General features: G+C 48.4%; 1 protein-coding gene across 4 annotated transcripts in view; it reads left to right on the top strand.

The window, feature by feature from the left end:
- Positions 1-18,343, top strand: part of LOC147673013 (cold-inducible RNA-binding protein B-like) — a 115,008-nt gene that overhangs the window by 17,520 nt on the left and 79,145 nt on the right. For 2 of the 4 annotated variants that reach the window (XM_086946673.1, XM_086946672.1), the window contains one exon: positions 11,811-12,357. The exons of the other annotated variants lie outside the window; for them this stretch is intronic. In XM_086946673.1, coding sequence (XP_086802799.1) covers positions 11,811-11,834 — 24 coding nt within the window. In that variant the 3' untranslated portion in view covers positions 11,835-12,357. Of the gene's footprint in view, positions 1-11,810; positions 12,358-18,343 lie in introns of those variants that run through there. 4 annotated transcript variants of the gene reach the window in all.

The following is an 18,343-nucleotide window of genomic DNA, read 5'->3' as shown; positions in this document are numbered from 1 at the left end:
AAATACTTTTTCACCAACTTCAAAGCGTGAAACTTTATATAAACATTTTCGACATCGAATAGACTTTTCGACATCACCAGCTACATTCCGGTGCGTCTACGCGGGCCGTTGGGCCTATCGGCGCCGTACGGCCTATGCCTCATGGGCAGAACTCCATTCAAGAGATGCCCGGTATGTCGAGCAAAATTCCCTCATAGCGACCATCACGAGGTCTGCAACCTCTGTCTATCACCGGAACACGACGAGTCGACCTGCACAGCCTGTGCCTCCTTCCGATCGAAGAAGACCATTCGGGGTCGGAGGGCCCGTCGACACGAGATGAGGAGATCAGCGCCAGCACCGGAGGCCATCTTTGAGGAGGAGATCGTCGGAGAGGACGAGGATCCACTCGAAGATATCTCTGAGGACGAGGCTCCACTCGTCGCCGAGGAAGACTCGCCTGATCTCCAGATCATATCGGGGGCAGAGGACTCAGACGACTCTATTCCATCTCGACAGCCCGTGAGTACTCTTGCCCCTGCACAACATACACTACCCAAGCCAAAGGCAGCGGTCGGCCCTCCGCCCATGGGGCCCAGTCGAAACCGAAATCTACCCTCTGACGCCCCGCCTTTTGGCTCGGCTCCGAGGAAAAAGACTACGCCTTCCGGTGCCTCGGCACCGAAGAAACCACATGTGCCAATTCCACCTCCTCCATTGGCACCGAAACATCCTTCGACACCGAAGGACTCTTCGACGCCGAAGTCAAGACGCCCTTCGGTGCCCAAAGACAAAGATCCTTCGGCACCCAAACCAAAAGACACATTGGTGCTGAAGCCAAAAACTGCACCGGATCCGAAAGCTTCAACTCCAAAACCTTCTGGTTCCAAAAATAAAGATGGAAAGTCAGAGTTTGTGAACATCGAAGCACTATCCGTTGGAAAAAAGTGCAACCAGACTCACAGATCACTTTCTTGAAGTGAACCACACCCCGAATGACATGAAGTGCACCGTGATTGAGCAGGTTAAGGCTGGGCCTAACTTACAAAAACGCCTGTTTGAAAAGGAACAGCGCTGGATATATAGGTTATCCACGCACACAGCAGGCCTTAATGATAATATCCCTTGGGCCTCTGTTCTCCAAAAATAAGCCTGCCACCTGGATAATATGTCTCTTTCAGATGTGGCACTGTCAATCACCCTTTGTACATTGACCACTTTGACCCTATTTACTGGTTGCTCTCGCTACTACCTATAAAAAAAATTGTAGTCCCTCCTATCAATTGATGGCATACTGGCCATGTTCATGCAGTTACCACTGCCTGTACTAGAGTCTGAGCTTCCTTCGAGTCAGAGAGTGACTCCCTGCTTTTTTCTCTCCCCTTTTTTCGTTTCTTATTTTATTCCCATGGATCGTTTGTTATTCATAAATCACCCCCTGAGAGGGACATTTAGTCTGCTCCTTTCCCTCCTTGTGTTTTTACATTAACCACACTCACAGCCTTTTTAGCACCGCCGGACCACCATACCGGCGTCCCTGACGGTTGCCTAGCGACATTCACTACGCATGCCTCACGTAGCCCGCCCACACCCGGAAGTCTCGGCTTGATATTCCCCATGCCGGCGTCTTCACGGATTAGTGGGGACACCAGAGAGGCGCCTAGGTACACCAACCTCATTGTTCAGCGAAACTTAAGTTTTTCTTTCAAAACCTGAATGACGCGCTCCTTTCTCGCACATAAAGCTTTGCTATGGTATCGAGCCCAGTTATTCTGACACACCGCATACCAGCTCGTAGTAGGCCCCGTTCGTGTGTGTTTCTTTTCTGGCATGTTCTTTGACCTTCTGTTCATATACCACAGAATATGTTTTACCGTTGAACAAGCCTTCCCTCTGCCCCCGATGCATTTGAGACCCACAACAGGAGTAAGATCTCTCCCTATGACAGCTTGTTTTGCTTTATGATACAATCACAAATGCATGCATTTATGTTCCACTCACTGTAATGTTTGTGAGTATTGTTAGTCACCCTGCCTATACATTTTGTGCGAGTGACTCTGACTAAAAGTAGACCACAGCCACCAATTACACCATTATTGATCAGTGTGACTGAGTGAGCTCGTGAAGAGAGCTAAATTATAGCACCCCTTGACAATGATATGCGGCCAGCCAGCACTGTATTGCCATAATACAAGCATGTGTTCACGCCAGGCACGATTTTTGTTTCATACTAATTCTGAATGGGATTCGCATGAAGCATGCAGACATGTGAGAACCTACACTACGTTACAGGCATGTATTCTGTTTGTTTGTGACTGGTTTTCCTTTTCCTCCCACAAGTCTTTTTTTCCTCTCCTATTTTAGATTTTTGAGGCTGTCTACTGCAGATTTTTGCAGCAAGGCCACAGGAATCTAGGACTGGGTACACCTTAGTGTGTGTAGACCATCCATTTTCCTATTCTGGTCCTGACGAAAACCTGGGATTTACCGCTAACAGGTTGAAACATGTAGACCCTTTTTAATTACTTTTGCATAGATACTCACGGTTATTATTACCCATCAGTATCGCCACTCTGTTTTTATTATTGTCCTGTAGCTTATGAATAAAGTTTTTTCCAACAAGTTATACCAGGACAATTTTTAACATCACCCCTTTTTTTGCACTTTTCACTCTAATAAACCAGCTCCACTGTAGTCCGGTGTCGCAGCACACCCTGATGGCATTCGGCCGTCAGGGTGGGACCCCGATGATGAAGCATGTCAGCAACCAGGTTGGTGAGTGAGGGGTCTTTTAACAAAAGGGCACTGTCCTTTTGTTTTCGTTTCTGACATCCCATTTAGAACCTTTTTTAAGGTCCTTGTGGTGATACTCCTTTTTTGTTAATACTATATTCAAATCCCGGGGACTAGGAGTACCCTCCATTCACGTATGTGAAAAATCCCTTACTCTCTCCTTTTCTTAATACGTACTCCATAGTCACACATGGATGCGGCCCACAAGTCTTTCAGGGGTTGTATGGGCACCTTCAATTCGGTTCTACCTGACACAGCTTCCTCCCACATCAGTGCATCTCTGATGAGCTCCTCTCCATCTTACTATAGCAACTGCAAGTTCTCCAGTATTTGGGTATCTTTCATAGATTCAAATGCCTGAATCATTCCCCGTCATCGGAGTGGGAGTCCCAGGGACTCCCACTCCGACAACGGGGAATGATTCAGGCATGTGAATCTATGAAAGATACCAATACGTTGGCCCAGGAGTGTGTGGTACTGCTCTCCGATCAGGCTACCCCTTCGGAAAGATTTTTTGTCTACACAGCAGGGCTTGGTTTTCCACGTGAACCTGCTCAATCTTCACCTCTGTGCTTGGAGATTGATTGATTGCAGTTGACTGCGTTTGATTTGGAAACAAAATTGTGGACGTCATCCTGGCTGCCAGGTGCCCTTCCATGAAGTCTATTTACATTGGGACAAGTTTGAGGTCTGATGCAGAGTCCGCCGGACAGACCCTTTGCAAGTCAATCTGTTGGATATTTTATTTGTTTTGTCTTTGATCTAGCAAGTCCTTGCAGTGGGCACAATTAAAGGTTATTTATTGACCCTTTAAACTTTTTTGTTGTATTCCTGGGCCAACTGTCCTTGTTTTTAAATCACCCGGTGCCTGGATACCCACACGGGTGAGAAGCTGCACCATACCGATAGGCATAATATAACCTGTTGTGCAGTTTCTTGAAGGTTTAACACACTCTGAATATGTTATTGATGTTACAGTAGAACCTTGTGTTCTGGGGCTTCCTATGTGTAAACCCTCGAGTTGATGCACTGTTTCGTATTGCATCTTGTGATGCTAAAGATGGCCTTGCTTGATGCTATCTCTAGCTCAATGTGTGCTTGAGCTCCAGGCTATCTTGTTGCAACTGTCCTACACTACCTTTTATGCCTAACAAACTTGTGCTGAGGACCAGGACAACCTTCATGCCAAAAGTGGTAATTCCTTTTCATATTGGGCAATCCATTATCCTCCAAAGTTCTTTAGTCTGCCTTACACATTGAAAGAGGAGGAGGGACTCCCATCACCTGAACCTAAAAAGAGCTTCCAGCTGATAGCACCAAAACGTGTGTACTTGTAAAATGTACATTCTCCTTGTCTGTACTGCCCCTGTCACTCAGTAAAAACGAGAAAACAAATAAACAAAATACATTGATAGCACCAAAGACCATCGGGTGGACAGTTAGCTTTCTGTGGGAGTTCTCTGGGGCAAAGAAGGGAATGGTGCTGCAGAAAAGGTCTCTGTCAAGGTGGATAGTCATTTATATTAATAGCTACTGCATATTGGCTAAGAAGCAACTTCGAAAAAGCCTGAGGCACATTCTATCAGAGCTAAGACTGCCACCACTGCTTTAGTACATGAAGTGCCTTCCTTTGTATCAGTCAGGCCGCTACATGGACGTCAGTGCACACATTCACAAAGAATTACTGCCTTGGCAGCCAAGTCTAAAAGGAAGGGCGTTTTGCCTGTTCAGTCTGCAGACTTTTTAGTCTGCATTAGCCAGAGAGCCACCACCTTGGGAGACGCCACTTTGGTATCTAATCTAAAGTTGAGGGATCTGTGTTTAGAAGTATCCGTCAGAAGAACAAGTTACCTTCAAGAATGCTCTTTCTGTTGCATACTGTGTCTAACCACTGATTCTGTAGTAGGGGATCTCTGTGTATAGTCATAATCTAGTGAATAGTCCCGCCCATGTGCGTGGACCCCGGAACAATCAAAAATAATCTCTAAAGTGTCGAAAAAATGCAGAACTGCACAGACATTTAAGAGAGAATTTAAAGACATATAATGCAGCCTATAAAAGGCTACACTGTCCAGTACTTCAGCTAGAAATTCCACCAAAAATCCACAAAAACAGCAAAGCCTGTCCAGATTTCCTTTGTCTTCAGTACAAACCCCTCTGGAAGATAGAGAGGAAGGTATGGACAGACAAGCCCCATAGGCTGCCATTATGTGGCTCAGAATAGGATACTGTGCCTTTAAGAGAACTTTCCAGAACTTCACAGTATCCCAGAATGCCTTGCAGGTCTCTCTTACTTTCAGTTCTTTTTTCCGGCTCCTGCAAGCAGGACCCTGGAGCATTGAGCTCTCCCTTTTCAAGGGTTTTGTTGGTGTTTTTTGCACTAAACTCGATTTTGTGTACTTTTTCAGTACTTTAAAGCTTCCTTCTTGGTTTCTTGCACCCCTTGGTCGTCCATAATGCCTGCATTATTCGACAAATGCCCGGAGTGCTCCAGGAAGAAGGCCAAGACAGACCGCCATGAGGTCTGTATCCTCTGCCTTCCCTCTTCCCACATCCCTGAGGAGTGTGAGATCTGCCAAGGTTTCACTGGCAGGACCCTGAAGGACAGACTGAAGATCAGGCTTCAGGGACTAGAAGAAAGAAGACAGAAGACGCAAGGTGGGTCTGGAGGGGTTTCATCTGCCCATGCTGAGGCCCCTGGGGGGCTCCCCGGGGGCAGGAAGCCCAGCACACGTCCCCATTCTCCGTCTGGGTCGGTGGCACCCACCAAGACGTCGAGGGGGAAGTCCAAGGCCGGCTCCCCATCTCCCCAGGGCTCTGGGTCGAGAAAACGTCGCCCGTCGACGACGTCGAGGGACCTGCATAGGCCGCCGTCGAACACAGAGACATTGTCATCGTCGCTGTCTTCGGCGTCGACTTCGAGCTCTCGGCGTCGACAGGATCGGCGTCGACGCTCGCCGCCGAGGCGATACCGTCGATCGCCGTCAAGACACAAGGCTTCATCGTCGTCGAGGGGATCCTCGTCGTCGAGCCCGCCGTCGACGCAAAAGCACTCGCCGGCGAGACGGAGGCGTTCGCCGTCGAGGCGTAGGAGGTCGAGGTCGACGTCGAGACACTCCAAGGCGACGTCGAGGCGGTCGCCGTCGAGGCGCAAGAGATCGCCGTCAAGGCGCAGAGGGTCGTCGTCAAGATGGTCCGGGTCGACGTCGAGACACGGCAGCCGTTCGACGCCGAAGAGGAGGAGACGGTCGACGCCGAAGGGTCGCTCGACGTCGAGGGGCCGACGGTCGACCCCTGAACACCGGTCAGCGGCGTCGAAGGATCGTACTACGCGGCCTGGGGCTGTGGGGGGCTCCCCTCAGCCCGGGAAGGATGGTGGGTCACCGGGATCGGTGTACTCGGAGGTGTATACTCCAAAGAAGTCTGTTCCGCCTCCTCCTCCGTTACCTAGAGGCCCGCGTCCGAGGACTCCTACCCCTCCTCCTTTGCCTCCTCTGCCTGAAAAGCCGCCACCGGTTCCGCCGAGGTCGGTCTCGTTGCCCGATCTCCCGACCCCTCCCAAGAAGACTCCTAAATCTAAGGAACCACGTAAGCCCAAGTCGGGCACCCCGGAGAAGCCGGTGGACCGGCCGAGGCCCAGGAGATCGAAGTCTTGCTCCAGACGGAGGGAACGATCGAGGAGCAGGCACAGGTCCTCCACCCGTTCCAGGCGGCACCATAGGAGACATAGATCCAGGACCGATACGTCTTCTAGGACCCACTCCTATTCAACTACTTTGTCCGATTCCCCGGAGACTAGGGTGTCTCCTATCGATGACATCGGTACATTCCAGGAGGTTCTCCTGAGGGGGGCCGCGAAGTTGGGTATCACGGTGACGGCTCCTACACCTACGACGTCCGTGATATTCGAGACTTTGCACAAGAAGCACCTGTCTCGCCCTCTGTTGCCCTTGGTTCCGGGACTGGTTGAACCGGCACAAGAACTATTTCTTACACCTGCGGTGGTGAAGGCCGCCCCGTCTAGACTTTTGAAAAAGTACAGGGCACCGGACTCGGACCCTGCCTTCCTGAGGATGGAACCAGGGGATTCCATGGAGCAGTTTGCGGACCTTGTGCCGCGTGACAGGAGGGAGGACTTCATGGAAATTGTCAAGGAGGGGATGCTGGTCTCCAACCAGGCCATCAGTGCCGCGGCGGATATCTCCTTGTTAGCTGCGCATGGCTACTGCCACGGTATCAACCAGCGCCGCCATGCATGGCTCAGGCTTACGTCTCTCAAGCCTGAGGCGCAACAGCGAGTAGCCAACCTGCAGTTTTCCGGGGACACGCTCTTCGGTAAACACGCAGATGACGAGATGGCCCGGATGAAGGCCGAGGCAGAAACCCTGACGGCGGTGGGCTTGGAGAAGCCCAAGGACAAGAAACCCTACCGCCAGTTCCAACGGCGGTTCGGCTCACAAGGGAAAGGAAGAGGACAATCTTCGGGACAACAGCAGCAGCAACAACAGCAGCAGTTCCGAAGACCTTTCCAAAAACGTCAGAGGGGTAGAGGTGGACAGCAGCCCTCTACCGCGAACAAGGGCCCGGCCGGGTCTCGACCCTGAGCGGTTACTTCCCCGTCATCCGTTACCCACTCCGGTGGGGGGAAGCGTTCAATTTTTTCTGGCAGAGTGGAGAAAAATTACTCAGGACAAGTGGGTGCTGAATATTGTTTGCAATGGATACAGTCTTCGGTTCATCAGCCCTCCTCCAGCGATCCCTCCGGTCAGCTCGCAGTATCAACTACGCGAGCTCCAGGCGGAGGCCGATATCCTGTTAAGGAAAAGGGCGATAGAAGACGTACCTCTGTCTCAAAGAGGAAGAGGTCTGTACTCCCGGTTCTTTCTGGTTCGCAAAAAGGACAAGAACGAGTTCAGGCCCATTCTGGACTTGCGGCAGGCAAACAAGTGGATTCGCAGAGAAAAGTTTCGCATGCTGTCGTTGCATCAGATTTATCCTCAGTTGCAACAGGGGGACTGGCTTTGTGCCATAGACCTACAAGATGCGTACTTCCACGTGCCCATCGCACACAAGCACAGGAAGTTTCTGCGATTTCAAGTCGGCACCAATCATTACCAATACACGGTGCTGCCTTTCGGACTGAAATCTGCACCCAGAACATTCTCGAAGTGCATGGCAGTGGTAGCGGCACACCTAAGGAAAGGCAAGGTGTTTGTCTACCCGTACCTGGACGATTGGTTGATCAAGGCCTCCTCCTTCTCAGAAGCCCAAGCGGACTTCCGGAAGACGTGCGTTCTCTTGAACAAGTTGGGGTTGAACATCAACATGTCCAAGTCTGTCCCGATCCCGGTCCAATGTATTCAATACTTGGAGGCCACCATCAATACGCTGTCAGCAAGCGTGTCTCCTTCGGAGGAGCGACGGAGATCGATCCTTCGGAAGGCTCAGGCTCTTATGACCGCTCCATCTACAACAGTGAGGACGGTGTCTTCTCTACTGGGGTCGATGGCCTCTTGTATCTTCCTCACTCCTCATGCACGACTACACATGAGACCTCTGCAGGAGTGCTTGGAGGACCAATGGGACCAGAGGAGAGGATCTTGGGACAACAAGATACGACTGTCTCTGCATGCTCTTCAGTCTCTGACGTGGTGGTGTTCAGCGGAGAATCTCCTCAGAGGAGTTCCCTTCCACAAGGACATTCCTACTCAGACGATCGTGACGGATGCTTCTCTCCAGGGCTGGGGAGCGCATTCGGGGGACTTACAGATCCAAGGCACGTGGTCTCAGACGGAGTCCACGTATCACATCAATTTCCTGGAACTCAGAGCTGTTCACTTGGCGCTGAAGGCCTTTCATCCGTCCTTCCGGACCAACTCTCTGCTTGTATAGACGGACAATACGACCACGATGTATTACCTCAACAAGCAGGGGGGGTCAAGATCGCGCACCCTGTCTCGGGAGGCGCAGACGATCTGGCACTGGCTTCTGGCAAGAGGATTGACGATAACGGCGACCCATCTGCCAGGTGTACAAAATGTTCAGGCGGACGCACTGAGCAGGCTGCTTCAGGAAAACCACGAGTGGGTCATAAACGACGACGTTCTAGGAGAAGTCTTCGCAAGGTGGGGGACTCCGGACGTAGATCTGTTCGCCACCGCCGAAAACAGCAAATGCCGAGACTTCGCCTCCAGGTACTACCAGCAAGGGACGCTGGGGAATGCACTCTAGATCAACTGGTCGAACAGCTTTGTTTACGCTTTTCCGCCCATCCCACTGATTCCGGCAGTGCTCATCAAGCTGTCCCGGTCCAGGGCACGAATGATCCTGATTGCCCCGGAATGGCCCAGACAGTGGTGGTTCACGGACCTTCTACACCGGTCCCTCCTTCCACACATACGGTTGCCGTGCAGGCCGGACCTTCTCACGAAGTTCGGGGGGCAGATGGTGCACCCCAACCTCTCATCCTTGAGTTTGGCGGCATGGCTCCTGAGGTAGTGCAATATGGCCATTTGAATCTACCAGAAGATTGCATGGACATACTGAAGGAGTCCAAGAGGCCCTCCACTCGGACGTCCTACGCTTACAAGTGGAAGAGGTTTTGTGTCTGGTGTGTGTCCAGGAACTTTGATCCTACGACGTGCAAGGAAGATGTCATCCTTCCCTACCTTCTACATTTGGCGCGATCTGGCCTTAATGTTCACTCTATTCGGGTTCATCTCGCTGCATTGACTGCCTACAGGAAAAGCCCTTCACAGACTTCCTTCTTTCAGATCCCTGTGATCAAAGACTTTTTGGAAGGCTTGAAGAAAGTGTTCCCTCCTGTCAGGCTTCCTTCGCCTTCATGGGAATTGAACGTGGTGCTGTCCAGTTTGATGATGGAGCCTTTTGAACCCATTCATAAGGCTTCGTTGCAGCACCTGTCCTGGAAGGCGGCGTTCCTCGTGGCCATTACATCGGCCCGCAGGGTGAGTGAAATTCAGGCGCTGTGTTGTAATGAACCTTATACTGTATTTCATGCTGCTAAGGTTGCTATGCGTACTCACCCTAAATTTCTTCCCAAGGTTATTTCTGACTTACATGTCAACCAAACTATAACTTTGCCTACGTTTTTTCAGAATCCTTCATCTCCAGCGGAAAGGTCCTTACATTCCCTGGATGTTCGGAGGGTGTTGAAATTTTATCTGGATAAGACTAAAGATATTCGTAGGTCAGACCAATTGTTTATCAATTACGGATCAGTCAGGACGGGTCTTGCAACCTCTAAGCAGTCCATTTCTAGGTGGATTGTGTCCTGCATACAACTATGTTACCAGAAAGCTAATAAGACCTTAGGGGGTAAGCCTAAGGCTCATTCCACCAGGGGCAAAGCTGCCACGACAGCATTGCTCCGTAATGTACCGATTGCAGAAATTTGCAAGGCCGCCACTTGGAAGTCGGTTCATACCTTTGCTAAGCATTACTGTCTGGACGCTGATGCCAGAGCAGATGCTCAGGTTGGACAGGCTTCGCTGCGGAATTTGTTCGCACAATAGTGGTGTTGGTTTTCTTTTCTCCACCGCCGCTTTGGTGTGGGGATGGGCTTGCCATTCTATTCACTAGATTATGACTATACACAGAGATCCCCTACTACAGAAGGAGTAGTTTCTTTTCTGTAACTCCAGTTCTGTAGTAGGGGTATCTCTGTCATAGTCATAAGCGCCCGCCCTCCTCCCCGGTGGAGAGGTGTTCATGTAAAGAATGCTACAGGTCGGGCGTGTTACGCCTTCAAAAAGAACTGAAAGTAAGAGAGACCTGCAAGGCATTCTGGGATACTGTGAAGTTCTGGAAAGTTCTCTTAAAGGCACAGTATCCTATTCTGAGCCACATAATGGCAGCCTATGGGGCTTGTCTGTCCATACCTTCCTCTCTATCTTCCAGAGGGGTTTGTACTGAAGACAAAGGAAATCTGGACAGGCTTTGCTGTTTTTGTGGATTTTTGGTGGAATTTCTAGCTGAAGTACTGGACAGTGTAGCCTTTTATAGGCTGCATTATATGTCTTTAAATTCTCTCTTAAGTGTCTGTGCAGTTCTGCATTTTTTCGACACTTTAGAGATTATTTTTGATTGCTCCGGGGTCCACGCACATGGGCGGGACTATTCACTAGATTATGACTATAACAGAGATACCCCTACTACAGAACTGGAGTTACAGAAAAGAAACTACTCCTTCCTCACTGCCCTCCTACTCCCTGTTTTGTGGAGTGGTCTCTTTTTACCATTTAATATGGTCCCAAATCGGACATCCGCACCCTGGTATCTCCAGTTGTTTTGTACTCCACGTCCAAGCACACTGAAATGGTCAAGCAAGAAACTAACGTAGGTGCACAGGGGTGGTGCTCATGTGTAGTGCAGAGCCGCACAGCGACACCTAGCGATGCGCTGGAGTTCTACTGTGAAGAACCAGTCCAGCGACGTAGGGAGTTTCCACCTGAAACACCTTTACTTAAGATAAGTAACTTGTTCATGTGGGAATTAGTCCTGGAAAAAGTTTCTTATGTATTGAGCTGCCAGACTTTTTTGTCTTTTTGCCATGTTCCTGTAGCATTAGTCCATTTGCTACGCTTTGTATGAAATAACTTATTCGTGACCTATACGAAGGCAGGCCTTCGAACAGATTTGCAGATCTTTTCGGTTCACTCACTACTGCATTTTGTAGCAGCAGATTTGAGATTTTATTGGTTCATTTTCTGTAGCGTTCTGTCTAAATTTTCTGAAACAGGTAATAAGATAAAGTCGATGTTCATGCTTGAATGTAGACTTTTTTGAAAGACTGAATAGTGTGTGGGCTCTGAGTTCTGGTGAGGTAATGGCTGACGCCTGAATTCTCTGTCTATACAGTGGTCCTTGTAATCTTTAAGGCACTTAGATAGCGCCAGGTGTGTGAAGCTCTAGCATGGTTGTGCACTACTTCTACTGGTGGATGGTTTCTGTAATGTGCTAAATGCATAATTCAATGCTTCAGTGACTTTACTCTTGTGCCTGCTTCTTGTTCTCAGCTCGCAAGTAACAGTCCTTCCTGACCTGATGATCAGTCCAATGGCCGAATTTAGAAAGACTTGTGGAGCCTCGCGGAACTTTATTTAGTGCACCAGCATACTTTCACTGTCTGGATTTACCTATTTGGAAAAGTTTTGTCCTGTATTTTACTCTCCATGAACTTTTTTTTTAATACAAGGCCTAAGTTGTGAACCCTCTCAATGTTCATTTTACTGTTCAGTGGATGCTAAGGAAGCTGTGAAGGACTCCACACTTGAATGGTCAACATCAGATTGGTAGCATTCTTGGAGCATATTACAAGTTGTGAACTGGAGCCATGTGTTCTAGGGCGAGCTTCCATGCGATACATAAAGAGAATGGTTTGTTAAATCTTTTTATAATTACTGTAACTGCTCTGAGGTTCTTGGAAATATGCATCTGAACGGTTTTTATTGTCCTTTTTTACGGGAAGAAAAATACATTTCATTAATGTGTTAAGTGGTGAGTATTTCAGTATCGTTTTTTTCTTCGGCTTCATAAAGTCTATTAAAAGACACTCTGAAATTACTCTCCTCGTGGCACTTTTCTGTAAAACACAAGTTGCAGATATATTATGCAAAAGGTTGGTAAATTATCTCCTACAAAACTAACACCATTTTGAAACCTAATAATGTGAATGTTATTTTTGGTTACCTAGCCAATCCTTCCTCCTCAAAGGGTGGGTCAGCAGGAAGTCTTCTGCACTGAAACATAGCAGACTTCTCGAGGCACTTCAAAAGAACTCTGTCCTGCTCATACTCCTGAGATGTCTTTCCTAGGATAGGAGATGACAGCAGTGCTTGTGTACAGCAAAGAAGGCCTTTATACAGAAAGTACACAAAAATGCGGTCTCTGTGAACTGTTGAGCTTGTTTGAATGCATGACCCGAACCCTGCTCCCCTTTCCTAAGTAAATATGTCTGCTTTTGATATATTTTTTCAAGCACCAGACATTTTATTTTAGGCTCATGGAATTTAAGTTCCCTATGATCTTATTGAGTCGAGGGACTCCAGCTTTATCCTCAGTGCAGAAATGTGGTTCTAGTAGAACACGCTTCTCTGAAGCCATTACTCTTCAGAAAATCTTCACTGCAATCCCTGTATTTTTGCCGTTCTGCTCCTCCTTTGTTTCCAATTTAATAGAAATGCCTGCGTGGCAGCCATGACCAGAAAAAGGTTCTTGAAAGTTGTCACTTCAAGATCTTTGGAAAGGGACCAAGCGTGGGCTTCCCATTTCCGTTCACCACCTTTGTCCAGACCCATCCCAGGTCCGTTCCTGTTTTTAGATGTAGCATAAGGCGTTATGACACTGTGCTTACTTCACGGCTGACTACCTAAAGGCTGATGTATAAATTGATGTTTTTTTCCTTCAGCCATTGTGTCAGATGTGTACTGACTGAGCTGCGAGACTCTACTTGTTTATGTTTTTTTTTAGGCTCACACAGTCAAATTCCACACCTACAATCGGGGGGAAGGTAGAAGCCTTCATCGGCCATTCCGCACCCTTCATGGACAAACGCCTGTCAATTGATTTCTATCCTCCAGGGACCCAGGCCCTCTTTGGGGCCACATTCACCCTTGTCTTTGACTTCTTCATGGAGAATACACATTGGGTGATGGAACGGATGCCCTTCCTGTACTGTACCCAGTATCACATGAAGTACCTGTGGTTTTGCAGCATGCATCTTTTCTGAATTCACATACTATGCAATATTCCGACATCTAGTGGTTGGGTCCGGAACTCTCTCAATTTTTGCAGTCCTTCTGATTACATTTTTTGGTTGGTGGGTGTCGAAGGACCCCCATTTGGTGTCCCTTGTGACGCTGTGAAGAAATACTGTAGGAGAATTCGAGAGAGAAGGAGATACAGTTTCCTCGGTTTTTCGAGAATGCCCATGCAGAGGGTTCCCTGTGTGGCCTAATTAAGAAGAAGACTTTGTTCCAGTTCTGCCCGAATTGCCACCACTCGGTCTGCAACCTCTGTCTGCCTGAAGACCATTGATGCGACGACTGCAACACCTGCTTCCTGTTAATGCCAAAGACGCTGAGACTGAGCGATAGAAGCGGGCCCATCATACCATGCAGGGACATCAGACGATGCCATCCCCAAGTACCTGGGTCTCTCGAGCGACGAGAAAGAAAACATAGCTGACGATGCGAGGGCGAAACTTCGGATGCCGACTTGCAGATCATCGAGGCCCAGGCAGCAAATAGGACAACGAAACGTGAGGTAAGAGTCATTGACCTCGAAGAGAATGCCAGAGTCTAAAAATCTAACTCAAGGGTGCCAAAGGGAGCCTCAGCGTTCAAACACTTGCCGACCATAGGCACACCTTGAGACAAGGAGCCCCTCTGATCCCTCAACGAAGGATGAAGATCTCAAGAAAAAACCCAGCCTTCGAAAGATGAACGAGGAAAAGATGTTTCAACACCCAAAAGAGAAAGGTATGAGGAGAACAAGCTCTACAACCAAGATGTCTTTAAAGGACTCTTCAACGTTGAAGAGAAAGACCACAGAAAACCTTGATGCTGAAGAACGGGCGGCAGAAATCAAGAAGAGAAGGAATCTCAAAGCCAAAATGGCTGCCCATCTACAAAAGAAGGACTTCCTCAAAAGCCTAAATGGTTTTTTAATTCCACCGAAGGAACAGGGTGAAAAAAAAGTTGACGATCGTGCCTCCTTTAACACCTGATCCACAGGAAGAGGAAAAGGAACTCTTCTATGAAGAGGCAGAAAAGCTGGCAGGATTGTACCATGGGTCTGAGGAATCTGAGTTCATAGAATATTAGTGGTAAGACCTGGAGACAGACTCCCGGGAGGAGGGGCTTGACAGCTATCCATGGAGGCCGTCACCGAATGATGACATGGGTGTCTATAACCAAGTGATTAAGAAGGCCGCGGACAAATATGGGATGCTTCTAGAGGAAGAAAGCTCACAGTCTTGTTTCTTGCTGGAAACACTTCTACCCACACAAGCCAGGAGCCAATTCCTGCCCATGCTTTCTAGTGTGCTAGACCAGGGAAGAGAAGCCTTCAAAGAACCTGCCACTTCTGGAACAGCTGTTACTCCAGGCAGAGAAAAAATACTCGTCCAAGGATCCAGCCTACATAAAGGATGTGGCGACGGCTGATTTGATTATCCCCTCGACAGCAAAAAAGAGAGCCAACATCCCATCTACATCTGGCCTGCCTCCAGACAAGGAGAGCGAGAGGATAGACCTCATTGTTTAAAAATGTTAGTGCAATGTGGCAAACTAGTAGTTCATCGCAAATTCATATGCCCTCCTAAGTCATCATGCCTACCAGCAATGGGAGAAGATGGCCGAACAAATGAAGCACCTGCTTGAACAATACCGGAAGAGATGCTCACCTGGTGGACAAACGCAAAAACATTGCAAACACGTTCATCACATCAGCTTAGGACGTGGCAGACAATGCCACATCCAATGCTGAGGACAGCCACATAGGGGAGGCCAACCTTCACCAACAAGTGACTTCACAGCAGTCCACAACCTCCCACAAACAAGATCAGTGGATCCTAAACATGATAGTATGTGGATATTGGGTAGAATTAGTCAAGAGCCCTCCCCTCCCAACAAGGATACCTAAGAAGGTGGTCCATTGTAAAGAAGAAACATCTTGCCTGCTCAAGGAGGTAGTAATTGCTCGAGAAAAAATCAGCTCAGACAGTGCCAAAAGCAGATCTCAACAAGGTAAATTACTCTACATATTTCCTAATTACAAAGGTAGACTGATCTCTACGGCCATTTTTAGACCTCAGATTTATAAAACAGTTTATTAAGACTCATGATTAAAAATGACAACATTGCAGTAGTCAATACGGCAGTTGCAAAAAGGGATTACATGACAACTATAGACTTAAAAGGCGCCTTTTTGCACATCCCAATGAGTCCAAAGCACAAAAAATGCCACAGGTTTGTTTCAATCGCATTTTGGGTCAAATCAGTGCCAAGAGTGTTTACAAAATGCCTCGCAGCAGTAGCAGCACACCTAAGAAGACATGGTATACATGTCTATTATTACCTAGATGACTGGCTAGTAAGAGCAAACTCCCACTACAAATGCTGGGAACATATTCAACAAGTGATGAAAATGTATTTGCTTTGGGATTCTAAATAAACATGGAGAAGTCATCACCAACACCAGAGCAAGAAAAAATGTTTCTTGGAGCAAGGATACACTCAATCGAAGGGAAGGTGTACCCCAGTGAAAAGAGAATGCAATAATTACTGCTGGAAACGACACTATACCAGAAGGGGCAGGCTCTAACTGTGAGTCTTAGATTAGAGGGCATCATGCATACCTCAGTTCCCATATGCAAGACTGCACATGAAGCCAATCCAGGAATGGCTCCAAGACCAATTGTCACAAGCAACAGGGAGTTAAGACGATCTAGTGTTGTCATGCAGAGAGTACAGAGGAGATTGTGTGGTGGAACATATCACATAAAACACAAGGGAGGAACGTTGCACAACCAACTCCAGCAGTGACACTTACAACAGATAACTCACAAATGGACTGGGAGTCTCACATGGGGGAAGTGCCCCTTTTTGCATGGTTGCCCTATCCTTTTGCCAGATACCTGATGCACTTTGACTTCGTGTGTTCTGCCAATCAGGTTCCCACGGCCTGTGTTCTTTCACTAACCTGTACCATTGTTACCACAATTGGCACAACTCTGGCTTACCTGTAAGGCCATTGTAAGGGGTACCTATGGTACCACGGGCATGGTAGCCAGAGAAAGGCCTCTGAGGGCTGCAGCATGTTATGCCACCCTCCGTGACCTCTCACCACAAAGATGCACCACTGCCATTGCAGCTAAAATTGAAGAATCAACATTGCACACGTCTCTGTGTACCATGCCGCCCGCACTGCATGAGGCCTAGGTAAGTCGTCCTTAAGTCAAGGTGCACTATACCTCATGTGACGACCTATCTGCATGAGCAGACCGGCCCCCATTAATATCTAAGGCCATTCTTAGATATAAGTGCACAGTAAAGTCCGATTGTAGGATGCTGGCTCTGTATATACTATACAAAATGAGGTATAGTGTGGACAGAGTCAAGTGGGAACCCCAAATGTAGGCAGAGGGAAATGTAGATAGCACCTTAATCTCTATTTGTGGCAGAGTGGGCGAGCAGTAAGGCTATATTAAAGGGGTATTGTTAAGCATTTGTTGTACACACTCAGGCAAGAAATGATGTTGCACACTCAAAGACTTCACCCAGATAAATTTGTGTGTATAAAAAATATTAGTTCGAGGCATATGAGCTCCAGATTGCGCACTATGCATAGATTGCCACCTAGTGTTTGGCCCGGATGTTTGCACTTTGTTTTGTAGAAAAGTCTTTGGAAGTCACGGGTTAGGTGACTCCTCCTTTGGATGATACTGCGCATGGTCATCGGCTCCATCCCCAGATTGTTTTTTTCCGCTACCGGGCTCGGATGTGTTTCCAACGCTCCGTGTTGAAACCGAATTCCTTCGGCGTGCAATCCTCACCAACTTTCAGAAAATACGTTTCGAACACTTCTCCACTCGACGCTATTCTTTAACGTCGAATACTTCGATTCCGGTCGTCGTCGACGGCCTTCGGGCCTAACTAGGCCTCAACTCCAGCTCATGGAAAGGACACCCTTCAAAAAGTGTCCTCAATGTGGGTCGAAGTTTCCCCACACCAACCTTCATGAGGTGTGTAACCTCTGCCTTTCTTCGAAGCACGAGGCAAAGGACTGCTCAGCTTGTGCCTCTTTCCGCTCCAAAAAGACTATCCAGGACCGAAGAGCGAGAAGAACAATGGCTCGATCTTCAACCTCCATTCCGGATGACATCTTTAAGGACGGCGTCAACGTCCCAGAACAACAAGACGTCGACAGCCGTTCCGAACATGAAGAAGATTCGGATGTCGAGGACATCACTGCAGCGCAACGGGTCGTAAGTAAGACTGTTGACCCCGACCCTTCCTCGACGCCCTCAAAGAAGGCCCAGGTTACACCCTCGCCCTTGAGCTCGGGTGCACATCGACACTCCGCTTCAACTGCCCCACCTTCGGGCCCGGCAAAGAAGCCAATTAAGCCTTCAGGCGACTCGGGCTCGAGTCAACCTTCGCATGGCGCCGGCGCCAACTTACCGGCACCGAAAAAGACATCGACACCTGCTACGCCGACGTCCAAACCATCTGTGCCGAAACCCACAACTCCTTCGGCACCGAAACCCAGGCCGGAACCAAGCAAGGCTGCGGATTCCAAAAAACCGCCGGAACCAAAAAAAGCATCGGATCCAAAGAAACAACCGGATCCGAAAACAACACCCGACTTGAAAAAACTTTGGAACCGAAAAAACATTCGGAGACGAAAAAAACATTCAGAGCCGAGAAAGACTCCTGCTTCCCCGACAAAGGACATTGTCAAAAAATCAAAGCAAGCCGCTTCGGTGCCGAAACCTTTGACAGCACCAAAAAATCGGCCTCTGGCAGAAGACTTATCTTATCCAGAC

Source organism: Lissotriton vulgaris, chromosome 12 (assembly GCF_964263255.1).
Source record: "Lissotriton vulgaris chromosome 12, aLisVul1.2, whole genome shotgun sequence".
Classification (NCBI taxonomy): Eukaryota; Metazoa; Chordata; class Amphibia; order Caudata; family Salamandridae; genus Lissotriton; species Lissotriton vulgaris.
Note: the sequence above shows the minus strand (reverse complement) of the source record. Positions and strands in the feature narration are given on the sequence as shown.